This window comes from Ahaetulla prasina, chromosome 2, assembly GCF_028640845.1.
Source record: "Ahaetulla prasina isolate Xishuangbanna chromosome 2, ASM2864084v1, whole genome shotgun sequence".
In the NCBI taxonomy this organism is placed as follows: domain Eukaryota; kingdom Metazoa; phylum Chordata; class Lepidosauria; order Squamata; family Colubridae; genus Ahaetulla; species Ahaetulla prasina.
The window spans coordinates 260,470,488-260,488,194 of record NC_080540.1 but is presented as its reverse complement, the minus strand read 5'-3'; the positions used below and the strand labels follow the sequence as shown (position 1 = coordinate 260,488,194).

The 17,707-nt window shown below is 35.0% G+C and overlaps 1 protein-coding gene across 9 annotated transcripts in view; it reads left to right on the top strand.

Annotated features, from left to right (window-relative positions):
• Window positions 1–17,707, top strand: part of SLF1 (SMC5-SMC6 complex localization factor 1) — a 38,717-nt gene that overhangs the window by 4,071 nt on the left and 16,939 nt on the right. For 8 of the 9 annotated variants that reach the window (XM_058168207.1, XM_058168202.1, XM_058168206.1 and 5 more), the window contains exons 4-11: window positions 2,626–2,869; window positions 5,090–5,252; window positions 7,226–7,360; window positions 8,409–8,462; window positions 9,546–9,698; window positions 10,787–10,953; window positions 11,737–11,874; window positions 16,172–16,334. In XM_058168207.1, the coding sequence (XP_058024190.1) occupies window positions 2,626–2,869; window positions 5,090–5,252; window positions 7,226–7,360; window positions 8,409–8,462; window positions 9,546–9,698; window positions 10,787–10,953; window positions 11,737–11,874; window positions 16,172–16,334 (1,217 nt within the window). The remainder of the gene's footprint in view (window positions 1–2,625; window positions 2,870–5,089; window positions 5,253–7,225; window positions 7,361–8,408; window positions 8,463–9,545; window positions 9,699–10,786; window positions 10,954–11,736; window positions 11,875–16,171; window positions 16,335–17,707) is intronic. The other variant, XM_058168208.1, reaches the window with a different exon arrangement.

Below are 17,707 nucleotides of genomic sequence, written 5' to 3'. Positions count from 1 at the left end.
CAGCAGTTCAAATCTCACTGGCTCAAGGTTGACTCAGCCTTCCATCCTTCTGAGGTGGGTAAAATGAGGACCCAGATTGTTGGGGGCAATATGCTGACTCTGTAAACTGCTTAGAGAGGGCTGTAAAAGCACTATGAAGCGGTATATGTGCTAAGTGCTATTGCTATCTGGCTTTCCCATTGATTTTGCTTGTCAGAAGATCTCAAAAGGTGATCACATGACTCCATGATACTGCAACTATCATAAATACATGCCAATTGCCAAGCATTCCAATTTTGATCCCATGACCATAGTCATGGTCATGTAAAAAATGGTGACATCACTTTTTTCAGTGCTGTTGTAACTTCAAACAGTTACAAATGGTTGTAAGTCAAGGGCTACTTGTATTCAGCTCAATGATATTCTTTCTCTATACCTGAAAACACAAAACTGTTGAAATTATTTCTTTTTATATTCTATTACCTTTAAAGCTGTTTTATTATTATTTTTCTCCAAATGTATTGTGTAATAATGTTATTTCTAATAACCTCCATTAAAATAAATGCATAATGACTTGCCTCCAATTGAGTTTATCCTAGTAAGAGGAATGTATCCCTCTAAACTGATAGGGAGATTTGGGTAGCTCTCCAGAAAACATTGGCTATGTCAGAGGCATTGGCTTTTTTTTTTTTAAATAAGGTGTTGAGGTCTGGTAAATTCAGTATTTCTAGATATCGAGCAAGTCCCTTAATTATCACTCCAAGGCCTTTAGTCATGATTGGTATAACAATGGATTTATTTTTCATTATATTCAGTTCTGATGCCATATTGAAGTCCTGGTAATTCATAATTTTTTCCACTTGTTTTTTCTTAATCCTAGTATAGTCTGGTATATCAACATCAATGAACCAGATTTTCTTCTTTTCAATAACTGTTATATGAGGCATGTTATGAATAAGTTGCTTGTCTGTTTAAACCTTAAAATCCTGTAAGATCTTATCTACTCATTTTCAAAAACTTCTCAACTTGATGGTCCCAGTAGTTTTTACATTTACATTTATGCCATAATTTGATGTTATTTTGCCCAGCTTCTCAAAATTTGGAGTCTGTTATTCAGACTCGTCAGAAAATCCTTCGTTTTCATGATGAAAGAAATCTATGGAGTAATTGGGTATTTAAATACCAATGCAATCTTCTTATTGGGGGAAAGCCAAATAACTCTTTCCAACTCTGAATGGAAATTGGGTACTAGTATCTATAAAGTCATAAATAACTTTTTTCAGTGCCATTGTAATTTTGAACGGTCACTAAATGAACTGTTTAAGTGAGGACTACCTGTACTCTAAAAAGTACCAATTGTGTAAGAAGATTTGTGAATTAGTAATATTTTGAAATCTGCTAGCCTGTTCCTGTTCTTCTCTTTTGTGACTCAGCTAAGGAATCCTTGCTATTACTGTTTATATTTACATTATTTAATGTTTCTCATATTTCTTCTAGCAATCCAATACATTGTCTTTGACTATCCATATGTGAATAGAGTATCTTACATTAGTGTTGTTCATGCTTAAAAGGACTTCGTCTACTTTTTTCCAATCATGGTTGCGCAAAAATAACTTGAGCACAAATTCCATTTCTCAACTCTATTGTTAATAGTTATTAACTGCTCAAATATTAAAATTACAATCTCTTAGTGAGAAAATTGTCTAATCAGAGTTTAGATAGGAAGCAGAATGTACTTTGGAAGTAATTTCTTATATTAGAAATGAGCTGAAGATTCTTGGATGAAAAGTGAAACATCTTCAAGGAAAAAACAAAGTCCAGTTGCTTTTTGAAAAAGCATTTTTGGGAAATACCATGGTATTTAACAAATTCGAGATCTCCTAAAATCTTCCCCTTAAAGATGACCACATATATTTATTCCACAATGTCTCCCTCTGGATTGAGCAAATGTCTCTCAATTAGTTCTGAATTTTTAATAACATGTACACATTTTTAATAACATGCACGATGTAGTTATAGCATTTAAGTATCTGATAATTATGATTTCATTCATCCAAGCCACCACCATTATTTTTATCAATTTTATTTCATTATATGCTATAACATATTTCAATCAGAGCATTCTGTGTTATAGCATAATGTAATAGCTTGTCCCAAAGAGGCTGAAAGTACCTTTCCATCAGATGATTGCTGGCATCCAAAGCTAGCACCTATAGAAATACCATCTGGTAAAATATACTATGCAGTGGCACAATCTGCTTTGCTCGCCAATGAAACTGATTGGCATCAAACTGCTGTACGAAGCAAGCTAAAGTTTGTTTTTATGTAAAATACATGGTATTGCTGCCACAGATATGAATAAATAATGAAAAATTAGGTAATGTGTTACCTCTGAATATATTTCCATAGCCTTACAGTATTTATTTATTAAATATGATAATATGCTATTAAATAGATGTATAGGTCTTAAGTTAAGATCAGGATTTAATGATGGCCAGAAAAAAAATGGTTAGATATAGTAATGTTAAATGTCATTTAATCTCTAACTGTTTTCTCTTAGGAATTTTTGCTTTTTTTTTATATTTGACCTTTGACAGCAGTTTGTTTACACAAAAATGGTTGGTTGTCACTTCATTTGTTTTTCAGGAAAATGGGTACTAACTAAGGACTACGTAATTAATAGTGCTGAAAGTGGCAGATGGCTTGATGAAACAACTTATGAATGGGGTTATAAAATTAAAAACGATTCTCTTTATTCACCTCAAATGCAATCTGCACCTAAAAGATGGCGCGAAAAACTCAGTCATTCTGGTGCTACAGGAGCCTTCCGCAGATGGAATGTTGTTCTGTTTATTATGAGTGGTAATAAACGAAAGGATTCCTTGATAAGGTAGGGAAAAGAGCTGAAATTTTATCTAATGAATGATTAAGTCATTAGAAAATAATTGTATTTTTTTTCTTGTTACTAAGCTGGATAGCAGTTCTTTTGTAATAGCATTCTTTATCTAATAAAAGGTTCTTAATATGAGTTAATCTCTGCAATTAAACATATCATTATTAATTGTGGGTATATTTTAGTGCACAAAGCAATGGAACAAAATTCTGTTTCTGTATAGATAGCTCTTGATTTAGATGACAGTTGGGACTGGCGTTTCAATCTCTAAGCAATGTGGTCATAAAGCAGGACAGCTTTATTTAGCAATGGCAATCCCTGTAGTCCCAATTGCTATTGTTAAGTGAATCCCATAGTCGGTAGCTGGAGCAACCAAAGTCAGGTGGGGGAGCCAGCAAGAAATTGCAAGCCCTAGGCGATAGTCAGTGGCTGCAGCTTGGTGGGGGAGTGTCACTCTCTCAAGTGGACCAGATTGGATACATAACCAGATAATCCAATTCAACCTTATTTATAGTAACGTTACATTGCAAGTCTGATGGTACAAATCTACCATCTCTTTTACATCCTGAGAAATTAGTTCTTTTCTGAATGTCTTCCTCTGCCCCTTATGCATCTATGAGTATGCCCTCTCTTACCTGAGCATATTTTCCAGCTATCCTATCCCCATATGCCATTACAGAGAGGAAATGCACAAAGGTGTGTGGGAGAGTCAGAAGTTTGAGCAAGAGGTGGGGTGCGGGCAAGATGTGTGAGGCAGTGTGTGAGACATGTGCAGGTCAGGGAGAGGGTGCAAAATGTATGCTGTAGGATGTAAATATGATAATCTTAGGCAGGATGGTATACAAGTGTATATAAACCCACATGCATGTATACCAATGTTTTATTTTAAGGATCTTTCCTCATTTACATCAAACCATGACACAAATTTACCATGGCAACATTTTCCTGTCATGTTCCATGATATATTTGTCTCACTGCCATCCATGAGACAGAAGTAAGTTATCTTTAGATGTACTGACATTCAAGTAGTACTTTTCCATTTATTTTGATACTATTCCAAATGCAACAAGAAGATATAAAATCTGATTGATTTTGTCACTCATTACTGATAAAGAAAGTCAAATGACTTCAGTGATTCCAAACAGAGGCAAGAGAGGGTAGAAATTGGTTATGGGGAGGGCAAATTTCAAGCCAAAATAGTTTTCTGTTGATTTGGGAATAGGTTGAGAGCACTTAAATTTAGCGTTAGAAAATGTCTGAGTGTTATTGTTGTTTTAATTATTTAGCTTTCAGTGTTTTACTCTTCAGTATTATTTCTTCCCTTAGCATCGTTTCTACCTGAAATAGTTAATAGAGCTTGAACAATGAGAACTCATGACATTCACTTATAGTAATAAGAATAGATAGAATGTTGTAATAGGTAATGAAGCACTATTACAGAGATTTACTTACATGTACACACCGAAGCCCCATCCACCAGCCCCCACCCTTTGGCCGTTTTCAGCCTCCACGTCGCGTTTTCAGTCTCCGCATCCTCCATTTTAGACCCTTTCCAGGCTTCTGGGATCACCACAGTATATCATTGCCACCTCCACACGTTGTGTTTTTGGCTGCCACACACCTCGTTTTTGGCCTCTGCAGCGCATTTTTGGCTGGTTTCTGTGGAACTGGCCAAAAATGCGATGCGCAGAGGCCAAAAACGCGATGCATGGAGGCTGAAAATGCGACACTCGGAGGCGGTGATCGCAGCGATATGCTATGGTGATCCTGGCAGACTGGAACGGATCTAAAATGGAGTGTGTGGAGACCGAAAACATGACTTGTGGAGGCTGAAAACACAACACACTGAGGCCAAAAACACAATGCACAGAGGCGATCCCCACAGGCTGGAACACCTGATTGGCGGTATTCCAGGAGGCCGATCCAACTGCCAATCAGCTGTTTGTGCTGAATCAGGCTGCGATAATGTGCTGAAGCTGACCAAGCTGTTTGCTGTTTGCTGCAAGGATGCTAGCCAAATGGTAGGCAGAATTTTTTTTCTTGTTTTCCTCCCCACAACCGAATATGTATCTTCTACTCGGAAAAATGCAATATGTACACATATCCATTTTGTGATTATGGGAAAGACTATGGGAAAGAATTATTACTTTTATAAACTTAGCTTTTGAAATAGAAACATATTTACATTTGAAATATTTATCTTTCCCTTTTTTTCAGAGTTCTAAAAGCTGGGGAGGCCAATATTTATACAGCACTAAGCACACCAAAGGATATTACCCATGTTTTAACTAATAATACAATATTAAATCAAGAAAAACTGAAACATCTCTTTGGGGCTCCATGCTACCCAATTTGTTATTTAGGAACTTATCTTTTAGAGGCAAGTATATAAACAAAATTCATGCTTTAAACATAGCTGATGAGTCATGATCAACTATTTCTAAGTTAAATTGTCATTGTGTAATAGTTCCAACTGTATCATAGTTTCTGAACTTTACATAAAAAAAAGTAGATAACGGTTCTAAAGTGAAAATCATTAGATATCATTACATTCATTATTTTGCTTATGTTGAATCAAATATGGCACCATTCAGGGCATGCCTGTGATTTTGTATGTTTGAGATTAACCAATCCTGACTCTCAAGAATTGCTTAACTGGAGGGAAGAGTTATTACAGCCTCAGCCTAATTAAATAGTAACTTGTTAAATGTGAATACAGTTGGCACACATACACATACACAGTTTTTTTACATTTTCCTTCATGTTAGCAGCACATAAATTCAAAAGATACACTTAGTCACAGTTGTCTGTTACAAACAAATTAGGGACTATGATTTTTTCTTGTTTTATTTGCTTTAAAAGGCATATAAACACATCAAAATACATAGAGAAAGCAATTCAATATTTGAACAGAGCATTAAACCTTAATCATATGGAATAATTTATCATTTCAGAAATTTATTTATCTTTTTACTCACAACAGAATGAACACATACCACTGAATTAAGTATTGTGGATCTCTCTTTCCGTCATAAGCAAATAACTTTGGTATGCCCCAAAGTTCCATGCTCACTATATTTAACATTACATTCTTTATTTTGTTTATTTATATAATGTTATTTATATTCCACCTTTATTATTTTTACAAATAAGGTAGTGAACATACCCAGCACACCTTCCTAGAACTCATGGTCTTCTGGTCTCTCCTAATTGCTAAACCAAACTGACTTTCAAAATTAACATGTTTTTGTTCTTAAAACCATATTAACAAATTTGTGGATACTTCTCTAGATAGGATAAGCCCATATAGAGGTAAGTATTCCCTCCGTGATTTTATGCTTGGAGCATAATGAAATTGACCACCAGCCTTTTCCTAAGAATTTCTGATGTGTCCAATAAACATGAACATTCTAATGTGGAATAAAACTTATAATAAGATCACATGAAATATATTTATTACTATTTGACTCATATCTATTAAGTTGTTAATGTCAGGCATTCCAGTTCTTTATTCTAAATCTCTTAAATTAATCCATGTTAATCTTAATAATTTGTTAATTGTTTGTTTAAAAATATGCATTCAAAATTATCCAAAACATGTTTCAATACTAACAATAATCCAGGAATGATAATTGCTGTGAATATAACTTGACCAGATTGCAAAATCAAAAGATGTTTTAATTGAATGTAGTTATTTCCCAGTTTTAGACAAGGCAAACTCCTTCTGCAGTATCACTAATGGTTTTGAAAAAAATGATTGGCAAAAAGCCAATCTAAAATATTCATACCAATGAACAACAACAATAAAAACCCTGTAATCGTAAAATCAGAAAATCCAGAATTTTGTCAAATTGCTTCTAGAAGCAGCACAATTAGAAACCAGCTTTAAATCAAGTTTTTTATTCATAACTTTTGGCTTGTAGCATATTAGTTCAAAGAATAGCTTGTTTATTAGCAAATGGAAAGTTATGATAAATTCATTTCTGGAAATTGTAATATACGTAATTAGAAGGGTAAAATATATTCTGATGGGCTGTGTTTTTTCATGTATCAGGGCTTAATCTTGAACAAGTACGATATATGTTTCTATGCCTAGATTTCCTCATTCAATCCCCATATTCAAAACTACTATATAGAATATTGATATTTGATACGTATTGTATATGTTGACTGTTTAAGCAGGTTCTTTTCAAACTTACTCCCTCAGATTGGTTCAATATAAACAGTACTATTTTATATTAAGCTGTGTATTTCTGCTCTAATTATATTTTAACTATAATTTTTGAGTCCATACTATTATGCTGGCTAACACCTTGCTTGTACAAAATATAATGTATTATATGTAATGCTTAGAATGAAATTAAAAGCAACATTGAAGAATACCAGAAGAAAAATGTTAAATATGAGCAAGAATCGAGAGAAGCAATGATTGATACGCAATTTGATGAAATAAAAAATGCACTTATCAAGCATATATTTTATCAACAGGTAAGCACTAATCTTTAAAAACCTCTTGCTGTCATGGTATGAAAGAACAGGAACAAAAGCAACTGCAAATAGACAAATGCAACTTATGTAAATAGAGTTGAGCCAAAATTATTCTAACATACTTTGGCTGTCATTGTTAATTTCAATTTAGTGAAGGTTTCCAACTCTGATTTAAAAATAACCAGAGCAAAGACATCCATTGATGACCTTGGGTGAAGAGTTAAGCATAGGAAGCTTGAGATATTACACTGAGATTTTACTAAACCTCAGATATGAAATCCCAGAAATGGATTGCCAGTGGAAGGGGTTGGAAACCGCCTGTATTTAAAGAAGATACTTAGTTACTAGTGTTCTTTAAATTAAAACCTATTCAGTAAGTGTGAATACTATTCAAGAACAACTGAGGTATTTTTCAGACAGAACTGAATATAGTGAAAGTTGTTTCAGTCTTACACTTGTTACTTCAGGTAATTTGATACCTATTTTAAACAATGGAAACCTAAAAGACATTATCTCCTCTAGAACACTCCAAAGTCTTTTCAGGTTGTTGGGGGCATTTCTGAACAATTTGAACTATTTTGGAGGGTAAAGTTGCTAAAAATTGTACAAAAGTGTTTATAGAAATTAATCTAAAAAAGAATTAATCTAAAATGAATATAACATTATACTTTATTTGACATTCTAATATCAGAGGCTACACATTTAGAGGGAAAAATATATAGATCTGTTTTTATCTGTTTTAGCAGTTCACTTAAAAATAAGTCTGCTTATTGGAAACTTTGTCAAATAAGAAAATTGCAGTAAGGTAATACATATGCACGTAATAAGTATTTTACAAGAAATTTAATATAAAGTATCAGAAAAAAATAGACTTAGGAGGAATCAGCTGCAAAGTCCTTTAAATGAATTTCACTATAATTATCAGTATTTTTATTAGAAATTAGCAGGACTGATAAACCATATGCTTATTTAATTTGTCATGTAATATTTCTATGCATTACATTTAACAAATTGAATATAACAAGAACAATTTGTTTTTAACTGACAGGCAATGCTAAGCAAGTACACTCAAATGGGCCAGAAGGTGGAATGCAACAAAGAGGTAAGATTCTGAAAAATGAAGTTAGAAGGAATGCTTTAAAAGTGACACACAAAATGTATCCATTCACATATTTTTCTTTTCCTTTTGTTTCACTATAAATGCTATTCTGGAAGGATTTTTTTACCCAGAGATACTAAGCATATATGATACGATAATATAGATTAGTGAGAACCATAGGTTTTTGCTTAAGCAAGTATTGAACTGCAACTGCTTGCTCCTAACTTTAAAAAAAACCAACTAGTTTAATGTACAAATTCTTGAAGGAATAATAAACTTCGTTACTATGAAAATGTGAACTAATTATTCATTGGTTAGAACTGGTTATGCTCAGCAACAGTAATAATAATTGCAGTCCCAAGTACTAAAGAGCCTACATGTACAAAAAATGCACAAAATTCTGTATTTTAATTCAAAATATCTACTGTGGAGTAATTAAATATGCTTGAATACTATTGTAAATTTATCTTTTATGACTATTGAAATGTTGACAGGAATAACTCAATACAAATGCATGTTTCACAGTAATTGAATGTTTGTTTAGGGTGAGATTCCTGCAATTAATGATAACATTAGATAATTCAGTGAATTAATATTGACAGAACATGAAAATTCCTGGTTTAAACATAGTGATAACAAACAACAATGTCTTGTCTCAGATGTTTTGTAGTTACAGTACTAGCACTCCTGTAGGAATATTTTTTGGACAACAGATTTGTTCACAATTTCAATTTTTTAATCTAAATAGTGTATATCTATAACTTTTTTTGAAAGTGAAGTCTTAAAAACAATTTAGGTCTGAAAATTTAGATTAATTTGTATAATCAAGTATAAGATAAAAAGAAATGTTAATGAAGATTCTTGTAAAATTGTGGATAGCGGCTATCAGCTAGTCAAAATAGAATTTCTGTTTCCTCATTCACCCAAATTTCAAGTTATTATTTATGCTGTTAAGTTATGTTCATATGGAATTATAATTGATTAGTCAACAAATTCATATTATGAATCAAGAAAGATTTTGTTTATTTCTGTTAACACCTAATAAAAAGTATGTTAATGATAATTCTTAAAAGTTTTACTTCTTAGCTTGAAAATGCTCCCTATTCCAGGGGATCCAATATATTGGAAGAACTAGTGGATGATCATTTTTTACCAATTGCAATCACAGAATTTTTCTCTGGAAAAGATTGTATTCCTCCTGATAAACTAATTCATTCTCTTTTAGAGCCTATCCTCCAGGTGAGAACAACATCTTACTTGTTACTATAAAAAAAAATCACATCTTGAAATTATAAGTGTTAACCACAGTGAAACTCAACTATTTATGTTGAGATTGTGAAAATTAAGATTGTGTGGTAATCTTTGTACCTTTGTACATTGTGATATAATTGTTAGGTGTATATTTAAACCAAAGACTAAGACACGTTACATTAAGCATAAATTGGTTTATTGACAGAGGCAGATCCAAAGAGAGGTTTAAAAAAAGCTGGGATTGCACACCCTCTTTGTAGACTTAAACTAAATATACGATTGGCTATATTAGACAGACATTTCACTGGATATAAAATCTCATGTGCTTGGTGAGATCAGTGAGACTATTGGGATGTAACTATGAGATAATAAGGGCAGGACTACAAAGAGAGTGGTGTTTTGAAAGAACAAAGAGGCAATATGTAATGAATATTGTCTAGGTCAGGGCTGTCAAACTCGTGGCCCGTGGACCAGATGAGCCACACCTACTCCTGGCCATACCTACTCCTGGTTTAGGGAGTGGAAGTCCCGATACGTCACATGAGGATGCTGTGATAACGCGAGTTTGACACCCCTGGTCTAGAGAGTTAGTTTCCTTTGCTTTCCCAAGTTCTGGTCATCTTCCAGTAACTTTTCACAGCTTATCAGCATTACTTCGCCTTCTAAATGTTAGATGGCTTAGCTGACAGTATATAGTTTTCTTGAGAAAGATTTTGTAATGGGACAGTTGGCCAATTTAATACCATTTAGCGAAGCCAGTGCTTCATTTTCCCCCCGAGAATATGGTATTTGGGTTAGGGGTAAGAGTTTTTAACTTTGTCAAAATCATCTGTAATACTACCTTCAACTTTGTTATAAAGAAAATGGATTGCGGTGAAGTAGAGATTCTGCTTAAATGACAGATTCCCAAAAGTAAGAATATTATTTGATAAATATAGAAAGATACAGGGTGTGGGTGTGGGTGTGAAATAAATCACTCTTAAATTTTTCAAGACATTCAGTTTTAAAATAAAATAATAATCAGATTAAGTTTGGTGAAGAACATGAAACTGATACACATTCATGCTTGCTTACAGGGTAATTCAGATCCTACCCTTTCTGTCCAGTTTTTTCATATAATGTATACTCTCCTCGAACATAATCCTCCTTGGAAATCACCTTCTGTGCTAAGGTATTACCTCGAAATTCTTCAATGTCCTGTTTGTAAGAATGGAACATGGTCTCTGATAGAAACGCTTGTCAGGTAAAACCTTAACGAAATTATTACATCATTGCTGAAGCAGCAAATAGAGTTTTGGTTTTTGATTTTCATGAAGTGAATGTTAAGAATTTTTTTTCTGCTGAGCAGCTACTATTAATAGATATGAAAAAGAAGTTTTAAAAAGCTTTGAGCGCAATCAAAGCTAGCAAAAAGGTTAATTGCTTTACTATCAGATGCACATTTTCTAAGATGAAGAGGTTCATGAGCAAAACCATTTTTAAGTAATTTAAAACTGTCAAAATGATAGTTCAAGTGTATACAAAGATACAAGGATTATTTTTTTAAAAAAATCTATTGCTGTGCTTATCTGTGTTGTCAGACAAATATTGGATTTTTAACAACCTCACAATAATAAGTGGAGCCTGTAATTGTAGAGCAATAGATCATCAAAAATATATGATCTCTGAAGCACCTTGTACTTTCCTGAGTTATGACACTTTGCTGTAGATATTATTTTATATATTTCTCAATACACATTGAACAGCAGTGCAATAAAAAACTATATATAGTTAGTTCATTCCTTATTTTCAAAGTATCCTTGTGAAATGTCCTTTCTATACCTATCAGCAACCCCTTTTCACGCTCAGCAGTGTTTTGCAAAATTAGATCTCTGTTCCAGTAAGATATAACCACAAAGAGAACTCTCTCAGAACACAAAGAATTGGACTTAAATGTAAATGTCTGGGTGCTAAATAGAAAAGGTACATGAAAATATGTGAAATTGATAGAATCTTAATAATTGTGTGGGTTTTTTCCCCTCTACAGGTCTTGTCTTTATTACAATAATATTTGTCATTCAGTCATGGACCCAAAAACTACAAATATGGACAGAACCTTTCACAAAAAACTGCTGACATTTGTTATGAATTTGTTTGAGGCTGAAGTGTTGGCATTAAAAAGAAGGTATTTTTTTTCCTTTTAGCCTTTCTATTTATATTTTTAAAGTGGATCTCGCTTTATAGTAAATGTGTTCTCTGTTTCAAAGATAGGCTGTTCTACTTAGAAATATATACATTAAATATTAGGGCTGTGCATCACTTTGGATTCAGTTATGCCTTTTCCTGGGATTGTGCAGCTTCCCAGCACATTGTCATTTAACCCAGGAAAGACATGTTTGATTTCAAGAGTTGCAGGCAAGGGCCCACATTTCTGTCCATGTGTGCTGCAGAGCACCTTTTTGCTTTAAATCCAATGACGTGTACAGCCCTATTACAATAATTAATTATTTCGTGACATGTATTTAAATTATTTTAAAAATAATGTTTTTAAGTATTGAAGGTGTTCTGTTTTATTTGAAATTTTAACTAGCAAATTAAAATTGTTTTATACAACCTGCAAATAAAGGTCACAATTTGCTGTAATACACTGTAAAGTGCATTGGAGAACTAAGAGACAGGTATTACATATTACAATTTAGCCAGTCTAAATTTCCAGAATGCAGTTCTTTCCTGTGAAATGTATAATCTTTATTTGGTTACTATAAAAATCATAATGTTTCCCACAACTTTTAAGGACATATTTGTGGGATGAGAGTCCACTTTAGCTCAGATATGGGAAATCTGATATCCTCCAGAAATTATTAACTGTATCATTTTCTTTGTTGCTTGAGAATTACAGGTCTTGTATCCAAAGGCACATGGCTGTTGAACCTTGATTAGCTAAACAATAAAGAGTTATTTAATGTTGATTTCACCTTTTGCTACCCCATGGACAACATTCCTCCAGGCCTTTCTGTCCTCTACCATCCTCTGGAGTTCATTTAAGCTCACACCTACTGCTTCAGTGACTCCATCCAGCCACCTCATTCTCCATCATCCCGTTCTTCTTTTGCCCTCAATCTTTCCCAGCATTAGGCTCTTCTCCAGTGAGTCCTTCCTTCTCATTAGGTGGCCAAAGTATTTCAGTTTCATCTTCAGGATCTGGCCTTTTAAAGAGCAGTCAAGGTTGATCTCCTCTAGGACTGACCGGTTTGATCACCTTGCAGTCCAAGGGACTCGCAGGAGTCTTCTCCAGCACCAGAGTTCAAAGGCCTCAATTCTTTGACACTCAGCCTTTCTTATGGTTCAACTTTCACAGCCATACATTGCAACTGGGAAAAGCATAGCCTTGACTATACGCACTTTTGTTGGCAGGGTGATATTTCTGCTTTTTAATATGCTGTCTAGATTTGCCATACCTTTCCTCCTCAGGATGAAGCATCATTTAATTTTTGGCTGTAGTCCCCATCTGTGGTGATCTTGGCGCCCAAGAAAATAAAATCTGTCACTACCTCCATTTCTTCCCCATCTATTTGCCAGGAATTGAGAGGGCCGGATGCCATGATCTTAGTTTTCTTAATTTTGAATTTCAAGCCAATTTTTGCACTCTACTTCTTCACCCGCATCAAAAGGCTCTTTAGTTCCTCTTCGCTTTCTGCGATTAGAGTGGTATCATCTTCATATCTGAGGTTGTTGATATTTCTTCCGGCAATCTTAATTCCAATTTTTGATTCATCTAGCCCCGCCTTTCTTGTGATGTGCTCTGCATATAGGTTAAATAGGCAGGGTGACAGTATACAGCCTTGTTGGACTCCTTTCCCAATTTTGAACCAATCAATGCTTCCATGTCCAGTTCTCACTGTTGCTTCTTGACCCACATGTAGGTTTCTCAAGAGACAAATAAGATGGTCCCATCTCTTTAAGAACTTGCCACAATTTGTTGTGATCCACACAATCAAAGGCTTTAGCATAGTCAATGAAGCAGAAGTAGATGTTTTTCTGGAACTCTCTAGCTTTCTCCATGATCCAGTGTATATTGGCAATTTGAAGTCTAGTTCATCTGCCTTTTTGAAATCCTGCCTGGTAGTTCTTGATCCACACACTGCTGGAGCCTAGCTTGTAGGATTTTAAGCATAACCTTACTAGCATGTGAAATGAGTGCAGTGGTGCAGTAGTTTGAATGTTCTTTGGCATTGCCTTTCTTTGGAATTGGAATGTAAACTACCTTTTCCAATCCTATGGCCACTGTTGAGTTTTCCAAATTTGCTGGCAAATTGAGTGTAGCACTTTTACTGCATCGTCTTTTAAGATTTTGAATAGCTCAGCTGGAATACTGTCTCTTCCACTAGCTTTTTTGTTGCTTAGATTTCCTAAGGCCCATTTGTCTTCACATTCTAGGATATCTGGCTTGAGGTCAGTGACCACCCCATTGTGGTTATCAGGGATGTTAACTAATTCTTGTATAGTTCTTCTGTCTAATTTTGCCACCTCTTCTTAATCTCTTCTGCCTCTGTTAGGTCCCTGTCATTTTGGTCCTTTATCATGCCCATCTTGCATTAAACGTTCCCTTCACATCTCCAATTTTGTTGAAGAGATCTCTGGTCCTCCCTATTCTATTGTTTTCTTCTATTTCTTTGCACTGTTCATTTAAGAATGCATTCTTATCTCTTCTAGCTATTTTCCGGAATTCTGCATTCAATTGGGTGTATCTTTCTCTTTCTCCCTTGCCTTTTGCTTCCCTTCTTTCCTTAGCTATTTGCAAAGCTTCCTCGGACAACCATTTTGCTTTCTTGCCTTTCTTTTTCTATGGGATGGTTTTAGTTGCTACCTCTTGTACAATGTTGCAAACCTCCGTCCATAGTTCTTCAGGCATTCTGTCTATCAGATCTAATTTTTTTAATCTATTTGTCATCTCTACTGTATATTCATCAGGGATATGATTTAGTTCATACCTGAGTGGCATAGTGCTTTTCCCTACTTTCTTCAATTTAAGCCTAAATTTTGCAACGAGAAGCTCATGATCTGAGCCACAGTCAGCTCCTGGTCTTGTTTTTATTGACTGTATAGAGCTTCTCAATCTTTGGCTGCAGAGCACATAGTCAATCTGATTTCTGTGTTGACCGTCTGGTGATGTCCATGTGTAGAGTCGTCTCTTGGGTTGTTGGAAAAGAGTGTTTGCTATGACCATCGTATCATCTTGACAGAATTCTATCAGCCTGTGCCCTGCTTCATTTTGTACTCCAAGGCCAAACTTGCCTGTTATTCCGGTTAGCTTTTGGCTTCCTACTTTAGCATTCCAATCCTCCATAATGATAAGGACATCATTTTTGGTGTTAATTCTATAAGGTGCTGTAGGGCTTCATAGAACCGGTCAATTTCATTCTCTTCAGCACCAGTGGTTGGGGCATAGACTTGGATTATTGTGATATTGAATGGATTGCTTTGCATTTGAACTGAGATCATTCTGTCATTTTGGGGATTGTATCCCAGTATTGCTTTTCCTACTCTTTTATTGATTATGAAGCCTACTCCATTTCTTCTGAGGGATTCTTGCCCACAGTAATATACCTGATGGTCATCTGAATTAAATTCACCCATTCCTGTCCATTTTAGTTCACTGATTCCTAAGATGTTGATGTTCAGTCTTGTCATCTCTTGTTTGACCCCACCCAGCTTGCCTTGATTCATGGGTCTTACATTCCAGGTTCCTATGGAGAAAAAATCTTTACAGCATCGGACTTTCCTTTCACCACCAGATACATCCACAGTTGAGCATCCTTTTAGCTTTGGCCCAGTCGTTTCACTCTTTCTGGCGCTACTAATACTAGCCCTCCGCTCTTCCCTTGTAGCATATTGGACACCTTCCGACCTGAGGGGCTCATCTTCTGGCGTCATATCATTTTTTCCTTTTGGTACTGTCCATGCATTTTCATGGCAAAGATACTGGAGTGGGTTGCCATTTTCTTCTCCAGTAGATCACGTTTTGTCAGAACTCTTTGCTATGACCTGTCTATCTTGTGTGGCCCTGCACGGCATAGCTCATAGCTTCATTGAGCTACGCAAGCCCCTTCACCACGACAAGGCAGTAATCCATGAAGAAGAATATTATATTACAGCTTTGCTAATAGGCAGTCTTAGTACTCATATTTATTGCATGCTGTGGTTGAGCTATTGAACTGCAGCTATTATAGCCCTTTGTTTGAAATAACAGATGAGTTAAAATATTTTGTTCTTCAAGAAGCCGCTTCTGAATGACAAGATAGCAAGCTTCTACATTTTATATGACTTAAATAAAGCCTAAAACATCACTTCATTGTTTATCACACATTCTATAGATTCTTTGTTATACTGTTAAATTCTACAGGTTTTGACAGAAAATATGCAGTATACTGAAGTCTAACAAATTAAGTAGTTAAATCCAGAAATGAAATTTTCTTTTACAGGCTTTATGAAGGAAGTGACTCAAATAATCCACTAGTGATGCCACAGACTATTCTTTTGAACACCTTTTGGTTAGGAAACGATTCAGTGCTTTTCAACAAACAGATAAATATTCTAATAGACTGGGTTATATATTCATACAGAGAAAAGTACAGGACAATTGATGTAAGTGATTTACCTAATATAAATATAAAGAAGGAGAAATAATATTTTTAGACGTCCCACTTTCAGAAAGGCTCTGTTAATAAATATTTGTTGTTGTGCACCTTCAATGTAATACAGACTTGATATTTTGTAGCATTGGACAGATTATTATATAAATGCCTGTGCATATGAAGCATACATCTAGCGACTGTTTCTTGACAACAGTACAGACACACCGTTTTTTTTTTTCTCAGTCAGTGAGATAGCCTGCAGGGAAGGCCACAAATTGATCTGACAAGTCTTTCCTGCCTTCCTAAGCGCCATGCCCTGCCCTCCTTCCCTCAGTCTCCTTGCATTCGCACACATGCACCCAGTCCTTCCCTTGGCCTCTCTACACTTAACATACATACACCCAAGTCCTCCATCTCTCAGTCTCCCTCCACTTGTATACATGCCATCCTGTCATATTCCTGTGCTTTTTTACTTAGGACTTCCCATTTAACAACCTGTGCATCTTGGGGTTACAGCAGCAACCGGGACTGCTTGGATTGCTTTATGACTGCATCACTTAGTGATAGCTGTCCCAGTCCCAACTTTCATAACTCAAATGCTACTTGTGCTGTTAACCATATCTAATGCAAGTATAGTTTTTACAGTTGACAGGTCCATCCTCCATTCATAGTGATCCTTGTGACCAGCCTCCTTTTGACAGCATGTGGAAAGATAAAAAGATCTTTAAAAGCTGAGAGACTTTGGCTGAGATGGCGAAGATATCAGCCTTTTTGAAAGACAATACGCAAGAAAGATACTTAAAGGAATGGAAAAAATGGATTGACTATATTCAAAGTAGATATCAGACTTAAGAGTTATCAGACTGTTTTTGAATGATTATGATGTGTTATTTTTGATTGTTTTCGGGGGAAGTTAGGAATTGATGATTGTAGGGGTATAATTAAGTTGGGACGAATTTTTTTTAGCATATGTTTGTTTTATTTTTAACTATACCTTGTGCTTGTTCCGGGAAGTTGGGGGGGGGAGGGGGGTTGTGAAGGGAGGGGGGAGGGGAGGGGGGAAAGGGGGGGGAAATTTTCTGTAAAACTTTTTGAATAAAAAAAAAGCTGAGAGACATTCTAGTTTTATCATATATGTTACTTCATTGTTATCGGAATCTAATCCTAGATATTTTTTCCCTTAACTGTATTAGCTAGCTTTTATGGAAAAGAACACCAAAGTAATCCCTTATGTTTTTTTTTAATTTCTTTTTGTCACAACAGTATACACAAACAATTGTCATAGATAAAACAACATATCTTGAAGAATATATATATATATATACATAAGTAAAAAAAAATATGCATCGACTATATTAATTTGATATAATGAAAACCTGACAA